At 45.8% G+C, this 21,927-nt stretch overlaps 1 protein-coding gene across 1 annotated transcript in view; it reads left to right on the top strand.

Moving 5' to 3' along the window:
- Positions 1-17,699, top strand: part of DNAJC12 (DnaJ heat shock protein family (Hsp40) member C12) — a 116,289-nt gene extending 98,590 nt beyond the window's left edge. Inside the window, exons 4-5 of the mRNA XM_053705115.1 lie at positions 607-727; positions 17,474-17,699. Coding sequence (XP_053561090.1) covers positions 607-727; positions 17,474-17,568 — 216 coding nt within the window. The 3' untranslated portion in view covers positions 17,569-17,699. The remainder of the gene's footprint in view (positions 1-606; positions 728-17,473) is intronic.
- Positions 17,700-21,927: the final 4,228 nt, after the last annotated feature.

The following is a 21,927-nucleotide window of genomic DNA, read 5'->3' as shown; positions in this document are numbered from 1 at the left end:
AGGGAGAGTAAGAGTTAATTTAAGGTGGATGTTAGGGGTAAATGCAGGGGTCTGTTGAGAACTGCTGTGACTTGTTATTTGAATCAGTGTACTGTTATCTAACGATTCATAGCAAAGGAGTTAGTTAACAGTACACTGATTCATTTGCAAACAGTTCACTTATTGAATCAGTAACAGTACTGGTAATATGATCCTAGAGTGAGGAGTTCTGATTCATTGCAAAGGAGGAGTTAGCAGAAGCAGAACTCACTCTAGGATCCTATTAACAGTGCTACTGCAGACTCAGGAAGTGGACTGTTTGCAAATGAATCAGTTCAGTCTGGTGAACTGATTCATACAGTTCACTGAAAAGAACCAGTTCAAAAGAACGATTCGTTCATGAACTGGACATCACTAATATTTATCTCTATGTTTGGTTCCTCTACTATATAATAATCTCCCCTTCTTTCTCTGGAGATTTGATTGGCTTTACCATATTGTGTATCGATTGATGAATATACACGGAAGTTTGTATTATTATACCATGTTGTATTTTATTATTAAATAAATATCTGCCCTATGATGCAGATTATTGGCCTATTTTAATGATTTATTTCTTGATTTAAGTCCATGCATTGGGGCGTAAAGCACAAGAAAGAGCCGATGCTGGAATCGCCGGTTTGCGCCTCTGCAGACAAGAAAACAGAACCTATTGGTGCAAACAAAGAATCACCTGAAAGTTCTGAAGGTAACAAAACAACTGTCTGTTTGTACCCAGTGACCTGCCTGAGAGAGTGTTTTGTACTACTCACCATTTAATTCTCTATTTGGGGCATTCCCTAGGGGTTCTGATGACCTTATTACCCACAAGACTAAAGATTGTATGTTTTATCAACGTTATAAGAACCCCAAGGCATTGTACCCCTATAATATACTCTATTCAGGTCCCAAAAACATACCCCTTTATATGCTCTAAAATATACTCCTATACATGTCCCCAAAATCTACACTTGTACATTCCACCAAAATATTATTCTTTATATACGGCCCAAAATATTATTTTATACATGCCCCCAAAATAATAATATTCTATACATGCCACCAAAATATACAACTATATGTGCCCACAAAATATAGGAGGGAGAGGGATAGAGAGATATAGAGGAGAGAGAGAGGGATAAAGAGGTGTAGAGGAGAGAGAGAGGGATAGAGAGATATAGAGGAGAGAGATTGAGAGAGAGATATAGAGGAGAGAGAGAGATGGATTGAGAGATATAGATGAGAGAGAGAGGGATAGAGAGATATAGAGGAGAGAGAGAGAGGGATTGAGAGATATAGATGAGAGAGAGGGATAGAGAGATGTAGAGGAGAGAGATGTAGAGGAGAGAGATATAGAGGGGAGGGAGGATAAAGAGATATAAAGGGGTGAGAGGGATAGAGAGATATAGAGGAGAGAGTGATAGAGATATATAGAGTAGATAGAGGGAGAGAGATATATAGAGGAGAGATAGAGAGATAGAGAGAGGGATACAGAGATATAGAGGAGGGAGAGGGATAGAGAAATATAGAAGAGGGATAGATAGATGTAGAGGAGGGAGTGAGATATAGAGTAGGGTGTTAGGACTTATTGTCGTAAGATATTTGGTTATAGGACATATGGTCATAGGATATTTGGTCATAAGACAAATGGTCACTATTGCTCATAGTAATATCAGGGCTCAAAACTGTGCTTTTACTAGAATGCCGCATCGACATGGAGCAGACACTAGTATCAGCTCCATGCTGACCCTAGCACTCACTGAGGTCCTCGCGACCATATAAATGACCATATATCCTAAGGCCAATAATCCTAAATCCCCAATCTCTCTAGGTACGCTCATATAATACCACATGGACAGGGGATAGGTGTCTTCCATTAATGTTTCATACAAATAATAAGTCCTGTTGGAATAATAAAATTAGTAATTGCAGTTATCTCCACTAAGCCAGTAGATTGCTAATCTTTGGTCCCTTGAACTAGGGCATCCATAATCCATCAATCAAAAATAAATCCAGAATAAACCAATGCAGTACTAAATAATTAAAAACAATGACCACAATACAAAACAATTGATCCTAGCAGCACAGAGTCCACTTGAAAACACAGCTTATTGAGAGGTTTATAGCCACTGCTCCTATTGGGAATTAACCCATCTCAATATTAATCCACAACCCATCTCAATATTATTAAACCCCACCCTCCTGCACATGGGATGGGGAAAGTGTAATTTATGTTTTATATTTACCATGATAACTAGGGGCAGCAGGGAGGGGATCTGGAGGTGTGGGCTACCACCAGGCAAATGGGTTAAATGGGGGTGGGGGATAGATTATTGTTTGTACTTAGAGGGACTGGGAACCCCCTAGGTATTTTTTAATTTGCATGAATTTATTTTTATTTTATATAAATGTATTTAGACTAATTGGGACCTCTTTTGGTACTTGTATTATTATATACTGCCCATCTCACAGGCTGCCATGCATGAAGTGTCAATATTAACCCCTATACTTGCACAGGGTGGCAGGATATAACCTCCCCTGTACCCGCGAGCTCCATCCCTTACTATAGGAGACATCTCGCCACTCATAGACAATTCCCTGATAACCTCCCCCGTATCCGCAAGTTCCATCCCTTACTATAGGAGACATCTCACCACTCACAGATAATTCTCTGATAACCTCCCCCGTATCCGCAAGCTCCATCCCTTACTATAGGAGACATCTCACCACTCACAGATAATTCCCTGTTAACCTCCCCCGTATCCGCAAGCTCCATACCTTACTATAGGAGACATCTCACCAATCGCAGATAATTCCCAGATAACCTCCCCCATATCCGCAAGCTCCATCCCTTATTATAGGAGACATCTCACCACTCGCAGATAATTCTCTGATAACCTCCCCCGTATCAGCAAGCTCCATCCCTTACTATAGGAGACATTTCGCCACTCATAGACAATTCCCTGATAACCTCCCCCGTACCCGCAAGCTCCATCCCTTACTATAGGAGACATCTCACCACTCACAGATAATTCCCTGATAACCTCCCCCGTACCCGCAAGCTCCATCCCTTACTATAGGAGACATCTCACCACTCGCAGATAATTCCCTGATAACCTCCCCCGTATCCGCAAGCTCCATCCCTTACTATAGGAGACATCTCACCACTCGCAGATAATTCCCTGATAACCTCCCCCGTATCCGCAAGCTCCATCCCTTACTATAGGAGACATCTCACAAATCGCAGATAATTCCCAGATAACCTCCCCCGTATCCGCAAGCTCCATCCCTTATTATAGGAGACATCTCACCACTCGCAGATAATTCTCTAATAACCTCCCCCGTATCAGCAAGCTCCATCCCTTACTATAGGAGACATCTCGCCACTCATAGACAATTCCCTGATAACCTCCCCCGTACCCGCAAGCTCCATCCCTTACTATAGGAGACATCTCACCACTCACAGATAATTCTGATAACCTCCCCCGTACCCGCAAGCTCCATCCCTTACTATAGGAGACATCTCACCACTCACAGATAATTCTGATAACCTCCCCCGTATCCGCAAGCTCCATCCCTTACTATAGGAGACATCTCACCACTCACAGATAATTCTCTGATAACCTCCCCCGTATCCGCAAGTTCCATCCCTTACTATAGGAGACATCTCACCACTCACAGATAATTCCCTGATAGCCTCCCCCGTATCCGCAAGCTCCAACCCTTACTATAGGAGACATCTCACCACTCTCAGATAATTCCTTGATAACCTCCCGCGTATCCGCAAGCTCCATTCCTTACTATAGGAGACATCTCACCACTCGCAGATAATTCCCTGATAACCTCCCCCGTATCCGCAAGCTCCATCCCTTATTATAGGAGACATCTCACCACTCGCAGATAAATCCCTGATAACCTCCCCCGTATCCGCAAGCTCCATCCCTTACTATAGGAGACATCTCAACACTCGCAGATAATTCTCTGATAACCTCCCCCGTATCCGCAAGCTCCATCCCTTACTATAGGAGACATCTCACCACTCGCAGATAATTCTCTTATAACCTCCCCAGTATCCGCAAGTTCCATCCCTTACTATAGGAGACATCTCACCACTCACAGATAATTCTCTGATAACATCCCCCGTATCTGCAAGCTTGATCCCTTACTATAGGAGACATCTCACCACTTGCAGATAATTCCCTGATAACCTCACCCGTACCCTCAAGCTCCATCCCTTAATATAGGAGACATCTCATCACTCACAGACAACTCCCTGATAACCTCACCCGTAACCCGCAAGCTCCATCCCTCACTGTAGGAGACATCTCACCACTTGCAGACAATTCCCTGATAACATCACACTGTACCCGCAAGCTCTATTCCTTACTATAGTAGACATCTCACCACTCGCAGACAATTCCCTGATAACCTCCCCTGTACCCGCAAGCTCCATCCCTTACTATAGGAGACATCTCACCACTCAGATAAATACCTGATAACCTCCCCCGTACCCGCGAGCTCCATCCCTTACTATTTGAGACATCTCACCACTCACAGACAATTCCCTGATAACCTCACACTGTGCCCGCAAGCTCCATCCCATACTATAGGAGACATCTCACCACTCACAGATAATTCCCTGATAACCTCACACTGTACCTGCAAGCTCCATCCCATACTATAGGAGACATCTCACCACTCACAGATAATTCCCTGATAACCTCCCCCGTGTGAGTGGTGAGATGTCTCCTATAATAAGGGATGGAGCTTGCGGGTACGGGGGAGGTTATCAAGCAATTGTCTGAGTTGTAAGATGTGTCCTATAGTAAGGGATTGAGCTTGTGGGTATGGGGGAGGTTTTATCCTGCCACCCTGTGCAAGTATAGGGGTTAATATTGACACTTCATGCATGGCAACCTGTGAGATGGACAGTATATAATAATACAAGTACCAAGAGAGGTCCCAATCACTAGATAAATTCATATAAAATAAAAATAAATTCATGCAAATTAAAAAACACCTAGGGGATTCCCAGTCCCTCTAAGTACAAACAATAATCTATCCCCCACCCCCATTTAACCCATTTGCCTGGTGGTAGCCCACACCTCCAGATCCCCTCCCTGCTGCCCCTAGTTATCATGAAAAATATAAAACATAAATTAAACTTTCCCAACCCCATGTGAAGGGAATTGTCTGGGAGTGGTGAGATGTCTTGATTATAGGAGACATCTTGCCACTCACAGAATCCCCTGATAACCTCACCCTGTACCCGCTAACTCTATCCCTTACTTTAGGAGACATCTTGCCACTTGCAGAAAATCCTCTGATAACCTCCCCTGTATCCGCAAGCTCCATCCCTTACTATAGGAGACATCTCACCATTCACAGATAATTCCCTGATAACCTCCCCCGTACCCACGAGCTATATCCCTTAATGTAGGAGACATATTGCCACTCGCAGATAATACCCTGATAACCACCTCCGTACCCGCGAGCGCTATCCCTTACTATAGGAGACATATCACCACTCGCAGACAATACCCTGATAACCTCACCTGTACCCGCAAGTGCTATCCCTTACTATAGGAGACATCTCACCACTCCTAGACAATTCCCTGATAACCTCCCCCGTATCCGCAAGCTCCATCCCTTACTATAGGAGACATCTCACCACTCGCAGATAATTCCCTGATAACCTCCCCCGTATCCGCAAGCTCCATCCCTTACTATAGGAGACATCTCACCACTCGCGGATAATTCTCTGATAACCTCCCCCATATCTGCAAGCTCCATCCTTTACTATATGAGACATCTCACCACTTGCAGATAATTCCCTGATAACCTCCCCCGTATCCGCAAGCTCCATCCCTTACTATAGGAGACATCTCATCACTCACAGATAATTCTCTGATAACCTCCCCCGTATCCACAAGCTCCATCCCTTACTGTAGGAGACATCTCACCACTCACAGATAATTTCCTGATAATCTCCCCCGTATCCGCAAGCTCCATCCCTTAAAGTAGGAGACATCTCTCCACTCGGATAAATACCTGATAACCTCCCCCGTACCTGCGAGCTCCATCCCTTATTATTTGAGACATCTCACCACTCACAGATAATTCCCCGATAACCTCACACTGTACCCGCAAGCTCTATTCCTTTCTATAGGAGACATCTCACCACTCACAGACAATTTCCTGCTAACCTCACACTGTACCCGCAAGCTCTATTCCTTTCTATAGGAGACATCTCACCACTCACAGACAATTTCCTGCTAACCTCACACTGTACCCACAAGCTCCATCCCATACTATAGGAGACATCTCACCACTTGCAGATAATTCCCTGATAGCCTCCCCCGTATCCGCAAGCTCCATCCCTTACTGTAGGAGACATCTCATCACTCACAGATAATTCTCTGATAACCTCCCCCATATCTGCAAGCTCCATCCCTTACTATAGGAGACATCTCACCACTTGCAGATAATTCTTTGATAACCTCACCCGTACCTGCAAGCTCCATCCCTTAATATAGGAGACATCTCACCACTCACAGACAATTCCCTGATAACCTCCCCCGTACCTGCAAACTCCATCGCTTACTGTAGGAGACATCTCGCCACTCACAGACAATTCCCCGATAACCTCACACTGTACCCACAAGCTCTATTCCTTACTATAGGAGACATCTCACCACTCGCAGACAATTCCCTGATAACCTCACACTGTACCCGCAAGCTCCATCCCATACTATAGAAGACATCTCACCACTCACAGACAATTCCCTGATAACCTCACACTGTACCCGCAAGCTCCATCCCTTACTATAGGAGACATCTCATCACTCACAGATAATTCTCTGATAACCTCCCCCGTATCCGCAAGCTCCATCCCTTAAAGTAGGAGACATCTCTCCACTCGGATAAATACCTGATAACCTCCCCCGTACCCGCGAGCTCCATCCCTTATTATTTGAGACATCTCACCACTCACAGATAATTCCCCGATAACCTCACACTGTACCCGCAAGCTCTATTCCTTTCTATAGGAGACATCTCACCACTCACAGACAATTTCCTGCTAACCTCACACTGTACCCGCAAGCTCTATTCCTTTCTATAGGAGACATCTCACCACTCACAGACAATTTCCTGCTAACCTCACACTGTACCCACAAGCTCCATCCCATACTATAGGAGACATCTCACCACTTGCAGATAATTCCCTGATAGCCTCCCCCGTATCCGCAAGCTCCATCCCTTACTGTAGGAGACATCTCATCACTCACAGATAATTCTCTGATAACCTCCCCCATATCTGCAAGCTCCATCCCTTACTATAGGAGACATCTCACCACTTGCAGATAATTCTTTGATAACCTCACCCGTACCTGCAAGCTCCATCCCTTAATATAGGAGACATCTCACCACTCACAGACAATTCCCTGATAACCTCCCCCGTACCTGCAAACTCCATCCCTTACTGTAGGAGACATCTCGCCACTCACAGACAATTCCCCGATAACCTCACACTGTACCCACAAGCTCTATTCCTTACTATAGGAGACATCTCACCACTCGCAGACAATTCCCTGATAACCTCACACTGTACCCGCAAGCTCCATCCCATACTATAGAAGACATCTCACCACTCACAGACAATTCCCTGATAACCTCACACTGTACCCGCAAGCTCCATCCCATACTATAGAAGACCTCTCACCACTCACAGACAATTTCCTGATAACCTCACACTGTACCCGCAAGCTCCATCCCATACTATAGGAGACATCTCACCACTCACAGACAATTCCCTGATAACCTCACACTGTACCCGCAAGCTCCATCCCTTACTATAGGAGACATCTCACCACTCAGATAAATACCTGATAACCTCCCCCGTACCCGCAAGCTCCATCCCTTATTATTTGAGACATCTCACCACTCACAGATAATTCCCCGATAACCTCACACTGTACCCGCAAGCTCTATTCCTTTCTATAGGAGACATCTCACCACTCACAGACAAATCACAGATAACCTCCCCCGTACCTGGAAGCTCCATCCCTTACTGTAGGAGACATCTCGCCACTCACAGACAATTCCCTGATAACCTCACCCGTACCCGCAAGCTCCATCCCTTACTGAAGGAGACATCTCACCACTTGCAGACAATTCCCTGATAACCTCACACTGTACCCGCAAGCTCCATCCCTTACTATAGGAGAAATCTCACCACTCACAGATAATTCCCTGATAACCTCACACTGTACCCGCAAGCTTCATCCCATACTATAGGAGACATCTATGCCACTCATAGACAATTCCCTGATAACCTCACACTGTACCCGCAAGCTCCATCCCATACTATAGGAGACATCTCACCACTCACAGACAATTCCCTGATAACCTCCCCCGTACCTGCAAGCTCCATCCCTTACTGTAGGAGACATCTCACCACTCACAGACATATCCCTGATAACCTCCACCGTACCTGCAAGCTCCATCCCTTACTATAGGAGACATCTCACCACTTGCAGACAATTCCCTGATAACCTCCCCCGTACCCGCAAGCTCCATCCCTTAATATAGGAGACATCTCACCACTTGCAGACAATTCCCTGATAACCTCCCCCGTACCCGCGAGCTCCATCCCTTACTATTTGAGACATCTCACCACTCACAGACATTTCCCTGATAACCTCCCCCGTACCTGCAAGCTCCATCCCTTACTGTAGGAGACATCTCACCACTCACAGACATATCCCTGATAACCTCCCCCGTACCTGCAAGCTCCATCCCTTACTGTAGGAGACATCTCTCCACTCACAGACAATTCCCTGATAACCTCACACTGTACCTGCAAGCTCCATCCCTTACTATAGGAGACATCTCACCACTCAGATAAATACCTGATAACCTCCCCCGTACCCGCGAGCTCCATCCCTTACTATTTGAGACATCTCACCACTCACAGACAATTCCCTGATAACCTCCCCCGTACCTGCAAACTCCATCCCTTACTGTAGGAGACATCTCGCCACTCACAGACAATTCCCCGATAACCTCACACTGTACCCACAAGCTCCATCCCATACTATAGAAGACATCTCACCACTCACAGACAATTCCCTGATAACCTCACACTGTACCCGCAAGCTCCATCCCATACTATAGAAGACATCTCACCACTCACAGACAATTTCCTGATAACCTCACACTGTACCCGCAAGCTCCATCCCATACTATAGGAGACATCTCACCACTCGCAGACAATTCCCTGATAACCTCACACTGTACCCGCAAGCTTCATCCCTTACTATAGGAGACATCTCACCACTCAGATAAATACCTGATAACCTCCCCCGTACCAGCGAGCTTCATCCCTTACAATTTGAGACATCTCACCACTCACAGATAATTCCCTAATAACCTCCCCCGTACCTGCAAGCTCCATCCCTTACTGTAGGAGACATCTGGCCACTCGCTGACAATTCCCTGATAACCTCACACTGTACCCGCAAGCTTCATCCCATACTATAGGAGACATCTCACCACTCACAGACAAATCACAGATAACCTCCCCCGTACCTGGAAGCTCCATCCCTTACTGTAGGAGACATCTCGCCACTCACAGACAATTCCCTGATAACCTCACCCGTACCCGCAGGCTCCATCCCTTACTGTAGGAGACATCTCACCACTTGCAGACAATTCCCTGATAACCTCACACTGTACCCGCAAGCTCCATCCCTTACTATAGGAGAAATCTCACCACTCACAGATAATTCCCTGATAACCTCACACTGTACCCGCAAGCTTCATCCCATACTATAGGAGACATCTATGCCACTCATAGACAATTCCCTGATAACCTCACACTGTACCCGCAAGCTCCATCCCATACTATAGGAGACATCTCACCACTCACAGATAATTCCCTGATAACCTCCCCCGTGTGAGTGGTGAGATGTCTCCTATAATAAGGGATGGAGCTTGCGGGTACGGGGGAGGTTATTAGGCAATTGTCTATGAGTGGTAAGATGTGTCCTATAGTAAGGGATTGAGCTTGCGGGTATGGGGGAGGTTATATCCGGCCACCTTCTGCAAGTATAGGGGTTAATATTGACACTTCATGCATGGCAGCCTGTGAGATGGGCAGTATATAATAATACAAGTACCAAGAGAGGTCCCAATCACTCTAGATAAATTCATATAAAATAAAAATAAGTTCATGCAAATTAAAAAATACCTAGGGGATTCCCAGTCCCTCTACGTACAAACAATAATCTATCCCCCACCCCCATTTAACCCATTTGCCTGGTGGTAGCCCACACCTCCAGATCCCCTCCCTGCTGCCCCTAGTTATCATGGAAAATATAAAACATAAAATTACACTTTCCCCACACCATGTGAAGGGAATTGTCTGCGAGTGGTGAGATGTCTTGATTATAGGAGACATCTTGCCACACAGAATCCCCTGATAACCTCACCCTGTACCCGCTAACTCTATCCCTTACTATAGGAGACATCTTGCCAATTGCAGAAAACCCTCTGATAACCTCACCCGTACCCGCAAGCTCTATCCCTTACTATAGGAGATTTCTCTCCACTCTCAGACAATTCCCTGATACCCTGACCTGTACACACAAGTTCTATCCTTTACTATAGGAGACATCTCACTATTCACAGATAATTCCCTGATAACCTCCCCCATACCCGCGAGCTATATCCCTTAATGTAGGAGACATCTTGCCACTCGCAGACAATACCCTGATAACCTCCCCCGTACCCGCGAGCGCTATCCCTTACTATAGGAGACATTTCACCACTCGTAGACAATACCCTGATAACCTCACCTGTACACGCGAGAGGTATCCATTACTATAGAAGACATTTCACCACTCGCAGACAATAACCTGATAACCTCACCCATACCTGTGAGCTCCATCCCTTAATGTAGGAGACATCTTGCCACTTTCAAACAATAACCTGATAACCTCCCCCATAACCGCGAGCTCCATTCCTTAACGTAGAAGACATCTTGCCACTTGCAGCCAATACCCTGATAACCTCCCCCATAACCGCGAGCTCCATTCCTTAACGTAGGAGACATCTTGCCACTTGCAGACAATACCCTGATAACCTCACCCGTACCTGCGAGATCCATCCCTTACTATAGAAGACATTTCACCACTCGCAGACAATACCCTGATAACCTCACACTGTACCCACAAGCTCCATCCCATACTATAGAAGACATTTCACCACTCGCAGACAATACCCTGATAACCTCCCCCATAACCACGAGCTCCATTCCTTAACGTAGAAGACATCTTGCCACTTGCAGACAATACCCTGATAACCTTCCCCGTACCCGCCAGCTATATCCCTTAATGTAGGAGACATCTTGCCACTCGCAGACAATACCCTGATAACCTCCCCCATACCCGCAAGCGCTATCCCTTACTATAGGAGACATTTCACCATTCGCAGACAATACCCTGATAACCTCACCTGTACCCGCAAGCGCTATCCGTTACTATAGAAGACATTTCACCACTCACAGACAATAACCTGATAACCTCACCCGTACCTGCGAGATCCATCCCTTACTATAGAAGACATTTTGCAGATTGTTCCCTGATAACCTCACCCACACCACCAACTCTCTCTTTTTTAACATTCGGTTTTTGGGTTGTGAGTTTTATCTCTTTGTATCACACTAATGATATCTTATGCCTGTAATATCGCTGCGTATTTATTGTGCCTGCCTTGTCGCTGCATATTTATTGTGCCTGCACTGTCACTGCATATTTATTGTGCCTGCACTGTCACTGCATATTTATTGTGCCTGCACTGTCACTGCATATTTATTGTGCCTGCGCTGTCACTGCTTATTATTGTGCCTGCACTGTCACTGCATATTTATTGTGCCTGCGCTGTCGCTGGGTATTTATTGTGCCTGCACTGTCACTGCATATTTATTGTGCCTGCGCTGTCGCTGGGTATTTATTGTGCCTGCACTGTCACTGCATATTTATTGTGCCTGCACTGTCACTGCATATTTATTGTGTCTGCACTGTCACTGCATATTTATTGTGCCTGCACTGTCACTGAATATTTATTGTGCCTGCACTGTCACTGCATATTTATTGTGCCTGCGCTGTCGCTGGGTATTTATTGTGCCTGCGCTGTCGCTGGGTATTTATTGTGCCTGCACTGTCACTGCATATTTATTGTGCCTGCACTGTCACTGCATATTTATTGTGCCTGCGCTGTAGCTGCTTATTAATTGTGCCTGCACTGTCACTGCATATTTATTGTGCCTGCACTGTCACTGCATATTTATTGTGCCTGCACTGTCACTGCATATTTATTGTTCCTGCGCTGTCACTGCTCATTTATTGTGCCTGCGCTGTCACTGCATATTTATTGTGCCTGCACTGTCACTGCATATTTATTGTGCCTGCGCTGTCACTGCATATTTATTGTGCCTGCGCTGTCGCTGGGTATTTATTGTGCCTGCGCTTTCGCTGGGTATTTATTGTGCCTGCGCTTTCGCTGGGTATTTATTGTGCCTGTGCTGTCGCTGGGTATTTATTGTGCCTGCGCTGTCGCTGGGTATTTATTGTGCCTGCGCTGTCGCTGGGTATTTATTGTGCCTGCGCTGTCGCTGGGTATTTATTGTGCCTGCGCTGTCGCTGGGTATTTATTGTGCCTGCACTGTCGCTGGGTATTTATTGTGCCTGCGCTGTCACTGCTTATTTATTGTGCCTGCGCTGTCACTGCTTATTTATTGTGCCTGCGCTGTCACTGCATAATTATTGTGCCTGCGCTGTCACTGCATATTTATTGTGCCTGCGCTGTCACTGCTTATTTATTGTGCCTGCGCTGTCACTGGGTATTTATTGTGCCTGCGCTGTCACTGCTTATTTATTGTGCCTGCACTGTCACTGCATATTTATTGTGCCTGCACTGTCGCTGCATATTTATTGTGCCTGCACTGTCACTGCATATTTATTGTGCCTGCACTGTCACTGCATATTTATTGTGCCTGCGCTGTCGCTGGGTATTTATTGTGCCTGTGCTGTCGCTGGGTATTTATTGTTCCTGCGCTGTCACTGCATATTTATTGTGCCTGCACTGTCACTGCATATTTATTGTGCCTGCACTTTCACTGCATATTTATTGTGCCTGCGCTGTCACTGCATATTTATTGTGCCTGTGCTGTCGCTGGGTATTTATTGTGCCTGTGCTGTCGCTGGGTATTTATTGTGCCTGCACTGTCACTGCATATTTATTGTGCCTGCGCTGTCGCTGGGTATTTATTGTGCTTGCACTGTAACTGCATATTTATTGTGCCTGCGCTGTCGCTGGGTATTTATTGTGCCTGCGCTGTCACTGCATATTTATTGTGCCTGCGCTGTCGCTGGGTATTTATTTGTGCCTGCACTGTCACTGCATATTTATTGTGCCTGCGCTGTCACTGGGTATTTATTGTGCCTGCGCTGTCACTGCATATTTATTGTGCCTGCACTGTCACTGCATATTTATTGTGCCTGCGCTGTCTCTGGGTATTTATTGTGCCTGCACTGTCACTGCATATTTATTGTGCCTGCGCTGTCGCTGGGTATTTATTGTGCCTGCACTGTCACTGCATATTTATTGTGCCTGCGCTGTCGCTGGGTATTTATTGTGCCTGCGCTGTCACTGCATATTTATTGTGCCTGCGCTGTCGCTGGGTATTTATTGTGCCTGCGCTGTCGCTGGGTATTTATTTGTGCCTGCACTGTCACTGCATATTTATTGTGCCTGCGCTGTCACTGCATATTTATTGTGCCTGCGCTGTCGCTGGGTATTTATTGTGCCTGCACTGTCACTGCATATTTATTGTGCCTGCGCTGTCGCTGGGTATTTATTGTGCCTGCGCTGTCACTGCATATTTATTGTGCCTGCGCTGTCGCTGGGTATTTATTGTGCCTGCACTGTCACTGCATATTTATTGTGCCTGCGATGTCGCTGGGTATTTATTGTGCCTGCGCTGTCACTGCATATTTATTGTGCCTGCGCTGTCGCTGGGTATTTATTGTGCCTGCGCTGTCGCTGGGTATTTATTTGTGCCTGCACTGTCACTGCATATTTATTGTGCCTGCGCTGTTGCTGGGTATTTATTTGTGCCTGCGCTGTCGCTGGGTATTTATTGTGCCTGCGCTGTCACTGCTCATTAATTGTGCCTGCGCTGTCGCTGGGTATTTATTGTGCCTGCGCTGTCACTGCATATTTATTGTGCCTGCGCTGTCACTGCTTATTAATTGTGCCTGCACTGTCGCTGGGTATTTATTGTGCCTGCGCTGTCGCTGGGTATTTATTGTGCCTGCGCTGTCGCTGGGTATTTATTGTGCCTGCGCTTTCGCTGGGTATTTATTGTGCCTGCGCTTTCGCTGGGTATTTATTGTGCCTGTGCTGTCGCTGGGTATTTATTGTGCCTGCGCTGTCGCTGGGTATTTATTGTGCCTGCGCTGTCGCTGGGTATTTATTGTGCCTGCGCTGTCGCTGGGTATTTATTGTGCCTGCGCTGTTGCTGGGTATTTATTGTGCCTGCGCTGTCGTTGGGTATTTATTGTGCCTGCGCTTTCGCTGGGTATTTATTGTGCCTGCGCTTTCGCTGGGTATTTATTGTGCCTGTGCTGTCGCTGGGTATTTATTGTGCCTGCGCTGTCGCTGGGTATTTATTGTGCCTGCGCTGTCGCTGGGTATTTATTGTGCCTGCGCTGTCGCTGGGTATTTATTGTGCCTGCGCTGTCGCTGGGTATTTATTGTGCCTGCGCTTTCGCTGGGTATATATTGTGCCTGCCCTGTTGCTGGGTATTTATTGTGCCTGCGCTGTCACTGCATATTTATTGTGCCTGCGCTGTCGCTGGGTATTTATTGTGCCTGCGCTGTCACTGCATATTTATTGTGCCTGCGCTGTCGCTGGGTATTTATTGTGCCTGCACTGTCACTGCATATTTATTGTGCCTGCGATGTCGCTGGGTATTTATTGTGCCTGCGCTGTCACTGCATATTTATTGTGCCTGCGCTGTCGCTGGGTATTTATTGTGCCTGCGCTGTCGCTGGGTATTTATTTGTGCCTGCACTGTCACTGCATATTTATTGTGCCTGCGCTGTCGCTGGGTATTTATTGTGCCGCCGCTGTCACTGCTCATTAATTGTGCCTGCGCTGTCGCTGGGTATTTATTGTGCCTGCGCTGTCACTGCATATTTATTGTGCCTGCGCTGTCACTGCTTATTAATTGTGCCTGCACTGTCGCTGGGTATTTATTGTGCCTGCGCTGTCGCTGGGTATTTATTGTGCCTGCGCTGTCACTGCATATTTATTGTGCCTGCGCTGTCGCTGGGTATTTATTGTGCCTGCACTGTCACTGCATATTTATTGTGCCTGCGATGTCGCTGGGTATTTATTGTGCCTGCGCTGTCGCTGGGTATTTATTGTGCCTGCGCTGTCGCTGGGTATTTATTGTGCCTGCGCTGTCGCTGGGTATTTATTTGTGCCTGCACTGTCACTGCATATTTATTGTGCCTGCGCTGTTGCTGGGTATTTATTTGTGCCTGCGCTGTCGCTGGGTATTTATTGTGCCTGCGCTGTCACTGCTCATTAATTGTGCCTGCGCTGTCGCTGGGTATTTATTGTGCCTGCGCTGTCACTGCATATTTATTGTGCCTGCGCTGTCACTGCTTATTAATTGTGCCTGCACTGTCGCTGGGTATTTATTGTGCCTGCGCTGTCGCTGGGTATTTATTGTGCCTGCGCTGTCGCTGGGTATTTATTGTGCCTGCGCTGTCGCTGGGTATATATTGTGCCTGCGCTGTCACTGCTCATTAATTGTGCCTGCGCTGTCGCTGGGTATTTATTGTGCCTGCGCTGTCGCTGCTTATTAATTGTGCCTGCGCTGTCACTGCTCATTAATTGTGCCTGCGCTGTCGCTGGGTATTTATTGTGCCTGCGCTGTCACTGCTTATTAATTGTGCCTGCGCTGTCACTGCTCATTAATTGTGCCTGCGGTGTCACTGCTCATTAATTGTGCCTGCGCTGTCACTGCTCATTAATTGTGCCTGCACTGTCGCTGCGTATTTATTGTGCCTGCGCTGTCGCTGCGTATTTATTGTGCCTGCGCTGTCGCTGGGTATTTATTGTGCCTGCGCTGTCGCTGGGTATTTATTGTGCCTGCGCTGTCGCTGGGTATTTATTGTGCCTGCGCTTTCGCTGGGTATTTATTGTGCCTGCGCTTTCGCTGGGTATTTATTGTGCCTGTGCTGTCGCTGGGTATTTATTGTGCCTGCGCTGTCGCTGGGTATTTATTGTGCCTGCGCTGTCGCTGGGTATTTATTGTGCCTGCGCTGTCGCTGGGTATTTATTGTGCCTGCGCTGTCGCTGGGTATTTATTGTGCCTGCACTGTCGCTGGGTATTTATTGTGCCTGCGCTTTCGCTGGGTATTTATTGTGCCTGCGCTTTCGCTGGGTATTTATTGTGCCTGCGCTGTCGCTGGGTATTTATTGTGCCTGCGCTGTCGCTGGGTATTTATTGTGCCTGCGCTGTCGCTGGGTATTTATTGTGCCTGCGCTGTCGCTGGGTATTTATTGTGCCTGCGCTGTCGCTGGGTATTTATTGTGCCTGCGCTTTCGCTGGGTATATATTGTGCCTGCCCTGTTGCTGGGTATTTATTGTGCCTGCGCTGTCGCTGGGTATTTATTGTGCCTGCGCTTTCGCTGGGTATTTATTGTGCCTGTGCTGTTGCTGGGTATTTATTGTGCCTGCGCTGTCGCTGGGAATTTATTGTGCCTGCGCTGTCGCTGGGTATTTATTGTGCCTGCGCTGTCGCTGGGTATTTATTGTGCCTGCGCTGTCGCTGGGTATTTATTGTGCCTGCGCTGTCGCTGCGTATTTATTGTGCCTGCGCTGTCGCTGCGTATTTATTGTGCCTGCGCTGTCGCTGGGTATTTATTGTGCCTGCGCTGTCGCTGGGTATTTATTGTGCCTGCGCTGTCGCTGGGTATTTATTGTGCCTGCACTGTCGCTGGGTATTTATTGTGCCTGTGCTTTCGCTGGGTATTTATTGTGCCTGTGCTGTCGCTGGGTATTTATTGTGCCTGCGCTGTCGCTGGGAATTTATTGTGCCTGCGCTGTCGCTGGGAATTTATTGTGCCTGCGCTGTCGCTGGGTATTTATTGTGCCTGCGCTGTCGCTGGGTATTTATTGTGCCTGCGCTGTCGCTGGGTATTTATTGTGCCTGCGCTGTCGCTGGGTATTTATTGTGCCTGCGCTGTCGCTGGGTATTTATTGTGCCTGCGCTGTCGCTGGGTATTTATTGTGCCTGCGCTGTCGCTGGGTATTTATTGTACCCTTGAACAAGTGATTAATACACATTTGTTTCTTTTGTTATTTTACCGCAGGGCCATGTGACACAATGTTCAGCCTCCTGCGCTTCCGCTGTGCCGCTGATGTTCCTTCATCTCTTCTTCAAAAATTCCGAAATTATGATATCTAAGTAAAGTTGTGACTTGTGGTTTTTATGTAAAACATCTCGTTCAATGGATTATTGTAGGAAGTTTTGTGCGATTTGTCATTTGTAAGACCCTGTTGGCCTCAATATGTAATAAACGTACATGAAATCCAAAATGTTTCTTTCATGATTCAGATAGAACTTAGTGTTATACAGCAACAACTTTATGATTTACTCTCAGATTTGCTTCATTCTCTTGTTTTTCTTTGTTGAAGGAGCAGCAATGCACTAGGTGCTAGCTGAACACATGAAAGGAGAAGTTTATACCGATAATCGTAGAAAAGAAACCTCAGAACAAACAAATAATGAATGGACATTGGTTAAAAACAAAAACAATAAAAATTACAACAAATTAACAATAAAACAGGATCTCATCAGACTTCCTACATGAGATCTGATGGGGATCAACATAAACACAATAAATAGATACCAGACAATCATGGTATTGACCCTGATCCTAACCAAGCACTTGTACCAAATCCCCCACTGAATACACTGTCATTCCATCCACAGCAAGGAATGAAAGTAATGTTACACACACCCCATTGTTATGGAATCCCCCACTGAATACACGGTCATTCCATCTACAGCAAGGAATGAAAGTAATGTTACACACACCCCATTGTTATGGAATCCCCCACTGAATACACGGTCATTCCATCCACAGCAAGGAATGAAAGTAATGTTACACACACCCCATTGTTATGGAATCCCCCACTGAATACACGGTCATTCCATCCACAGCAAGGAATGAAAGTAATGTTACACACACCCCATTGTTATGGAATCCCCCACTGAATACACGGTAATTCCATCTACAGCAAGGAATGAAAGTAATGTTACACACACCCCATTGTTATGGAATCCCCCACTGAATACACTGTCATTCCATCCACAGCAAGGAATGAAAGTAAAGTTACACACACCCCATTGTTATGGAATCCCCCACTGAATACACGGTCATTCCATCTACAACAAGGAATGAAAGTAATGTTACACACACCCCATTGTTATGGAATCCCCCACTGAATACACTGTCATTCCATCTACAGCAAGGAATGAAACTAATGTTACACACACCATTGTTATGGAATCCCCCACTGAATACACTGTCATTCCATCTACAGCAAGGAATGAAACTAATGTTACACACACCCCATTGTCATGGAATCCCCCACTGAATACACGGTCATTCCATCCACAGCAAGGAATGAAAGTAATGTTACACACACCCCATTGTTATGGAATCCCCCACTGAATACACTGTCATTCCATCTACAGCAAGGAATGAAAGTAATGTTACACACACCCCATTGTTATGGAATCCCCCACTGAATACACGGTCATTCCATCCACAGCAAGGAATGAAAGTAATGTTACACACACCATTGTTATGGAATCCCCCACTGAATACACGGTCATTCCATCCACAGCAAGGAATGAAAGTAATGTTACACACACCATTGTTATGGAATCCCCCACTGAATACACTGTCATTCCATCCACAGCAAGGAATGAAACTAATGTTACACACACCATTGTTATGGAATCCCCCACTGAATACACGGTAATTCCATCTACAGCAAGGAATGAAAGTAATGTTACACACACACACTATTGTTATGGAATCCCCCACTGAATACACTGTCATTCCATCTACAGCAAGGAATGAAACTAATGTTACACACACCCCATTGTAATGGAATCCCCCACTGAATACACTGTCATTCCATCCACAGCAAGGAATGAAACTAATGTTACACACACCCCATTGTAATGGAATCCCCCACTGAATACACTGTCATTCCATCTACAGCAAGGAATGAAAGTAATGTTACACACACCCCATTGTTATGGAATCCCCCACTGAATACACTGTCATTCCATCTACAGCAAGGAATGAAAGTAATGTTACACACACCATTGTTATGGAATCCCCCACTGAATACACTGTCATTCCATCTACAGCAAGGAATGAAAGTAATGTTACACACACCATTGTCATGGAATCCCCCACTGAATACACGGTCATTCCATCTACAGCAAGGAATGAAAGTAATGTTACACACACCCCATTGTTATGGAATCCCCCACTGAATACACTGTCATTCCATCTACAGCAAGGAATGAAAGTAATGTTACACACACCATTGTTATGGAATCCCCCACTGAATACACGGTCATTCCATCTACAGCAAGGAATGAAAGTAATGTTACACACACCCCATTGTCATGGAATCCCCCAATGATTACACTGTCATTCCATCTACAACAAGGAATGAAAGTAATGTTACACACACCCCATTGTTATGGAATCCCCCACTGAATACACGGTCATTCCATCTACAGCAAGGAATGAAAGTAAAGTTACACACACCCCATTGTCATGGAATCCCCCAATGATTACACTGTCATTCCATCTACAACAAGGAATGAAAGTAATGTTACACACACCCCATTGTTATGGAATCCCCCACTGAATACACAGTCATTCCATCTACAGCAAGGAATGAAAGTAATGTTACACACACCCCATTGTTATGGAATCCCCCACTGAATACACGGTCATTCCATCTACAGCAAGGAATGAAAGTAATGTTACACACATCCCATTGTCATGGAATCCCCCAATGATTACACTGTCATTCCATCTACAACAAGGAATGAAAGTAATGTTACACACACCCCATTGTTATGGAATCCCCCACTGAATACACTGTCATTCCATCTACAGCAAGGAATGAAAGTAATGTTACACACACCCCATTGTTATGGAATCCCCCACTGAATACACTGTCATTCCATCTACAGCAAGGAATGAAAGTAATGTTACACACACCCCATTGTCATGGAATCCCCCACTGAATACACTGTCATTCCATCTACAGCAAGGAATGAAAGTAATGTTGCACACACACACTATTGTTATGGAATCTCCCACTGAATACACTGTCATTCCATCTACAGCAAGGAATGAGAGTAATGTTACACGCACCCCATTGTTATGGAATCCCCCACTGAATACACTGTCATTCCATCTACAGCAAGGAATGAAAGTAATGTTACACACACCCCATTGTTATGGAATCCCCCACTGAATACACTGTCATTCCATCTACAGCAAGGAATGAAAGTAATGTTACACACACCCCATTGTCATGGAATCCCCCACTGAATACACGGTCATTCCATCTACAGCAAGGAATGAAAGTAATGTTACACACACACCATTGTCATGGAATCCCCCACTGAATACACTGTCATTCCATCTACAGCAAGGAATGAAAGTAATGTTACACACACCCCATTGTCATGGAATCCCCCACTGAATACACTGTCATTCCATCTACAGCAAGGAATGAAAGTAATGTTACACGCACCCGATTTTTATGGAATCCCCCACTGAATACACTGTCATTCCATCTACAGCAAGGAATTAAACTAATGTTACACGCAACCCATTGTTATGGAATCCCCACAGAATACACTGTCATTCCATCTACAGCAAGGAATGACAGTAATGTTACACACACACCATTGTTATGGAATCCCCCACTGAATACACTGTCATTCCATCTACAGCAAGGAATGAAAGTAATGTTACACACACCCCATTGTTATGGAATCCCCCACTGAATACACTGTCATTCCATCTACAGCAAGGAATGAAAGTAATGTTACACGCACCCCATTGTTATGGAATCCCCCACTGAATACACTGGCATTCCATCTACAGCAAGGAATGAAAGTAATGTTACACACACCCCATTGTTATGGAATCCCCCACTGAATACACTGTCATTCCATCTACAGCAAGACAATTCCCTGATAACCTCCCCCGTATCCGCAAGCTCCATCCCTTAATATAGGAGACATCTCACCACTCGCAGATAATTCCCTGATAACCTCCCCCGTATCCGCAAGCTCCATACCTTACTATAGGAGACATCTCACCACTCGCGGATAATTCTCTGATAACCTCCCCCGTATCTGCAAGCTCCATCCCTTACTATAGGAGACATCTCACCACTCACAGATAATTCCCTGATAACCTCCCCCGTATCCGCAAGCTCCATCCCTTAATATAGGAGACATCTCACCACTCACAGATAATTCCCTGATAACCTCCCCCGTATCCACAAGCTCCATCCCTTACTGTAGGAGACATCTCTCCACTCACAGACAATTCCCTGATAACCTCACACTGTACCTGCAAGCTCCATCCCTTTCTATAGGAGACATCTCACCACTCAGATAAATACCTGATAACCTCCCCCGTACCCGCAAGCTCCATCCCTTACTATTTGAGACATCTCACCACTCACAGACAATTCCCCGATAACC

The sequence above is a fragment of the Bombina bombina genome, chromosome 3 (genome assembly GCF_027579735.1).
Source record: "Bombina bombina isolate aBomBom1 chromosome 3, aBomBom1.pri, whole genome shotgun sequence".
Lineage (NCBI taxonomy): Eukaryota > Metazoa > Chordata > Amphibia > Anura > Bombinatoridae > Bombina > Bombina bombina.
Note: the sequence above shows the minus strand (reverse complement) of the source record. Positions and strands in the feature narration are given on the sequence as shown.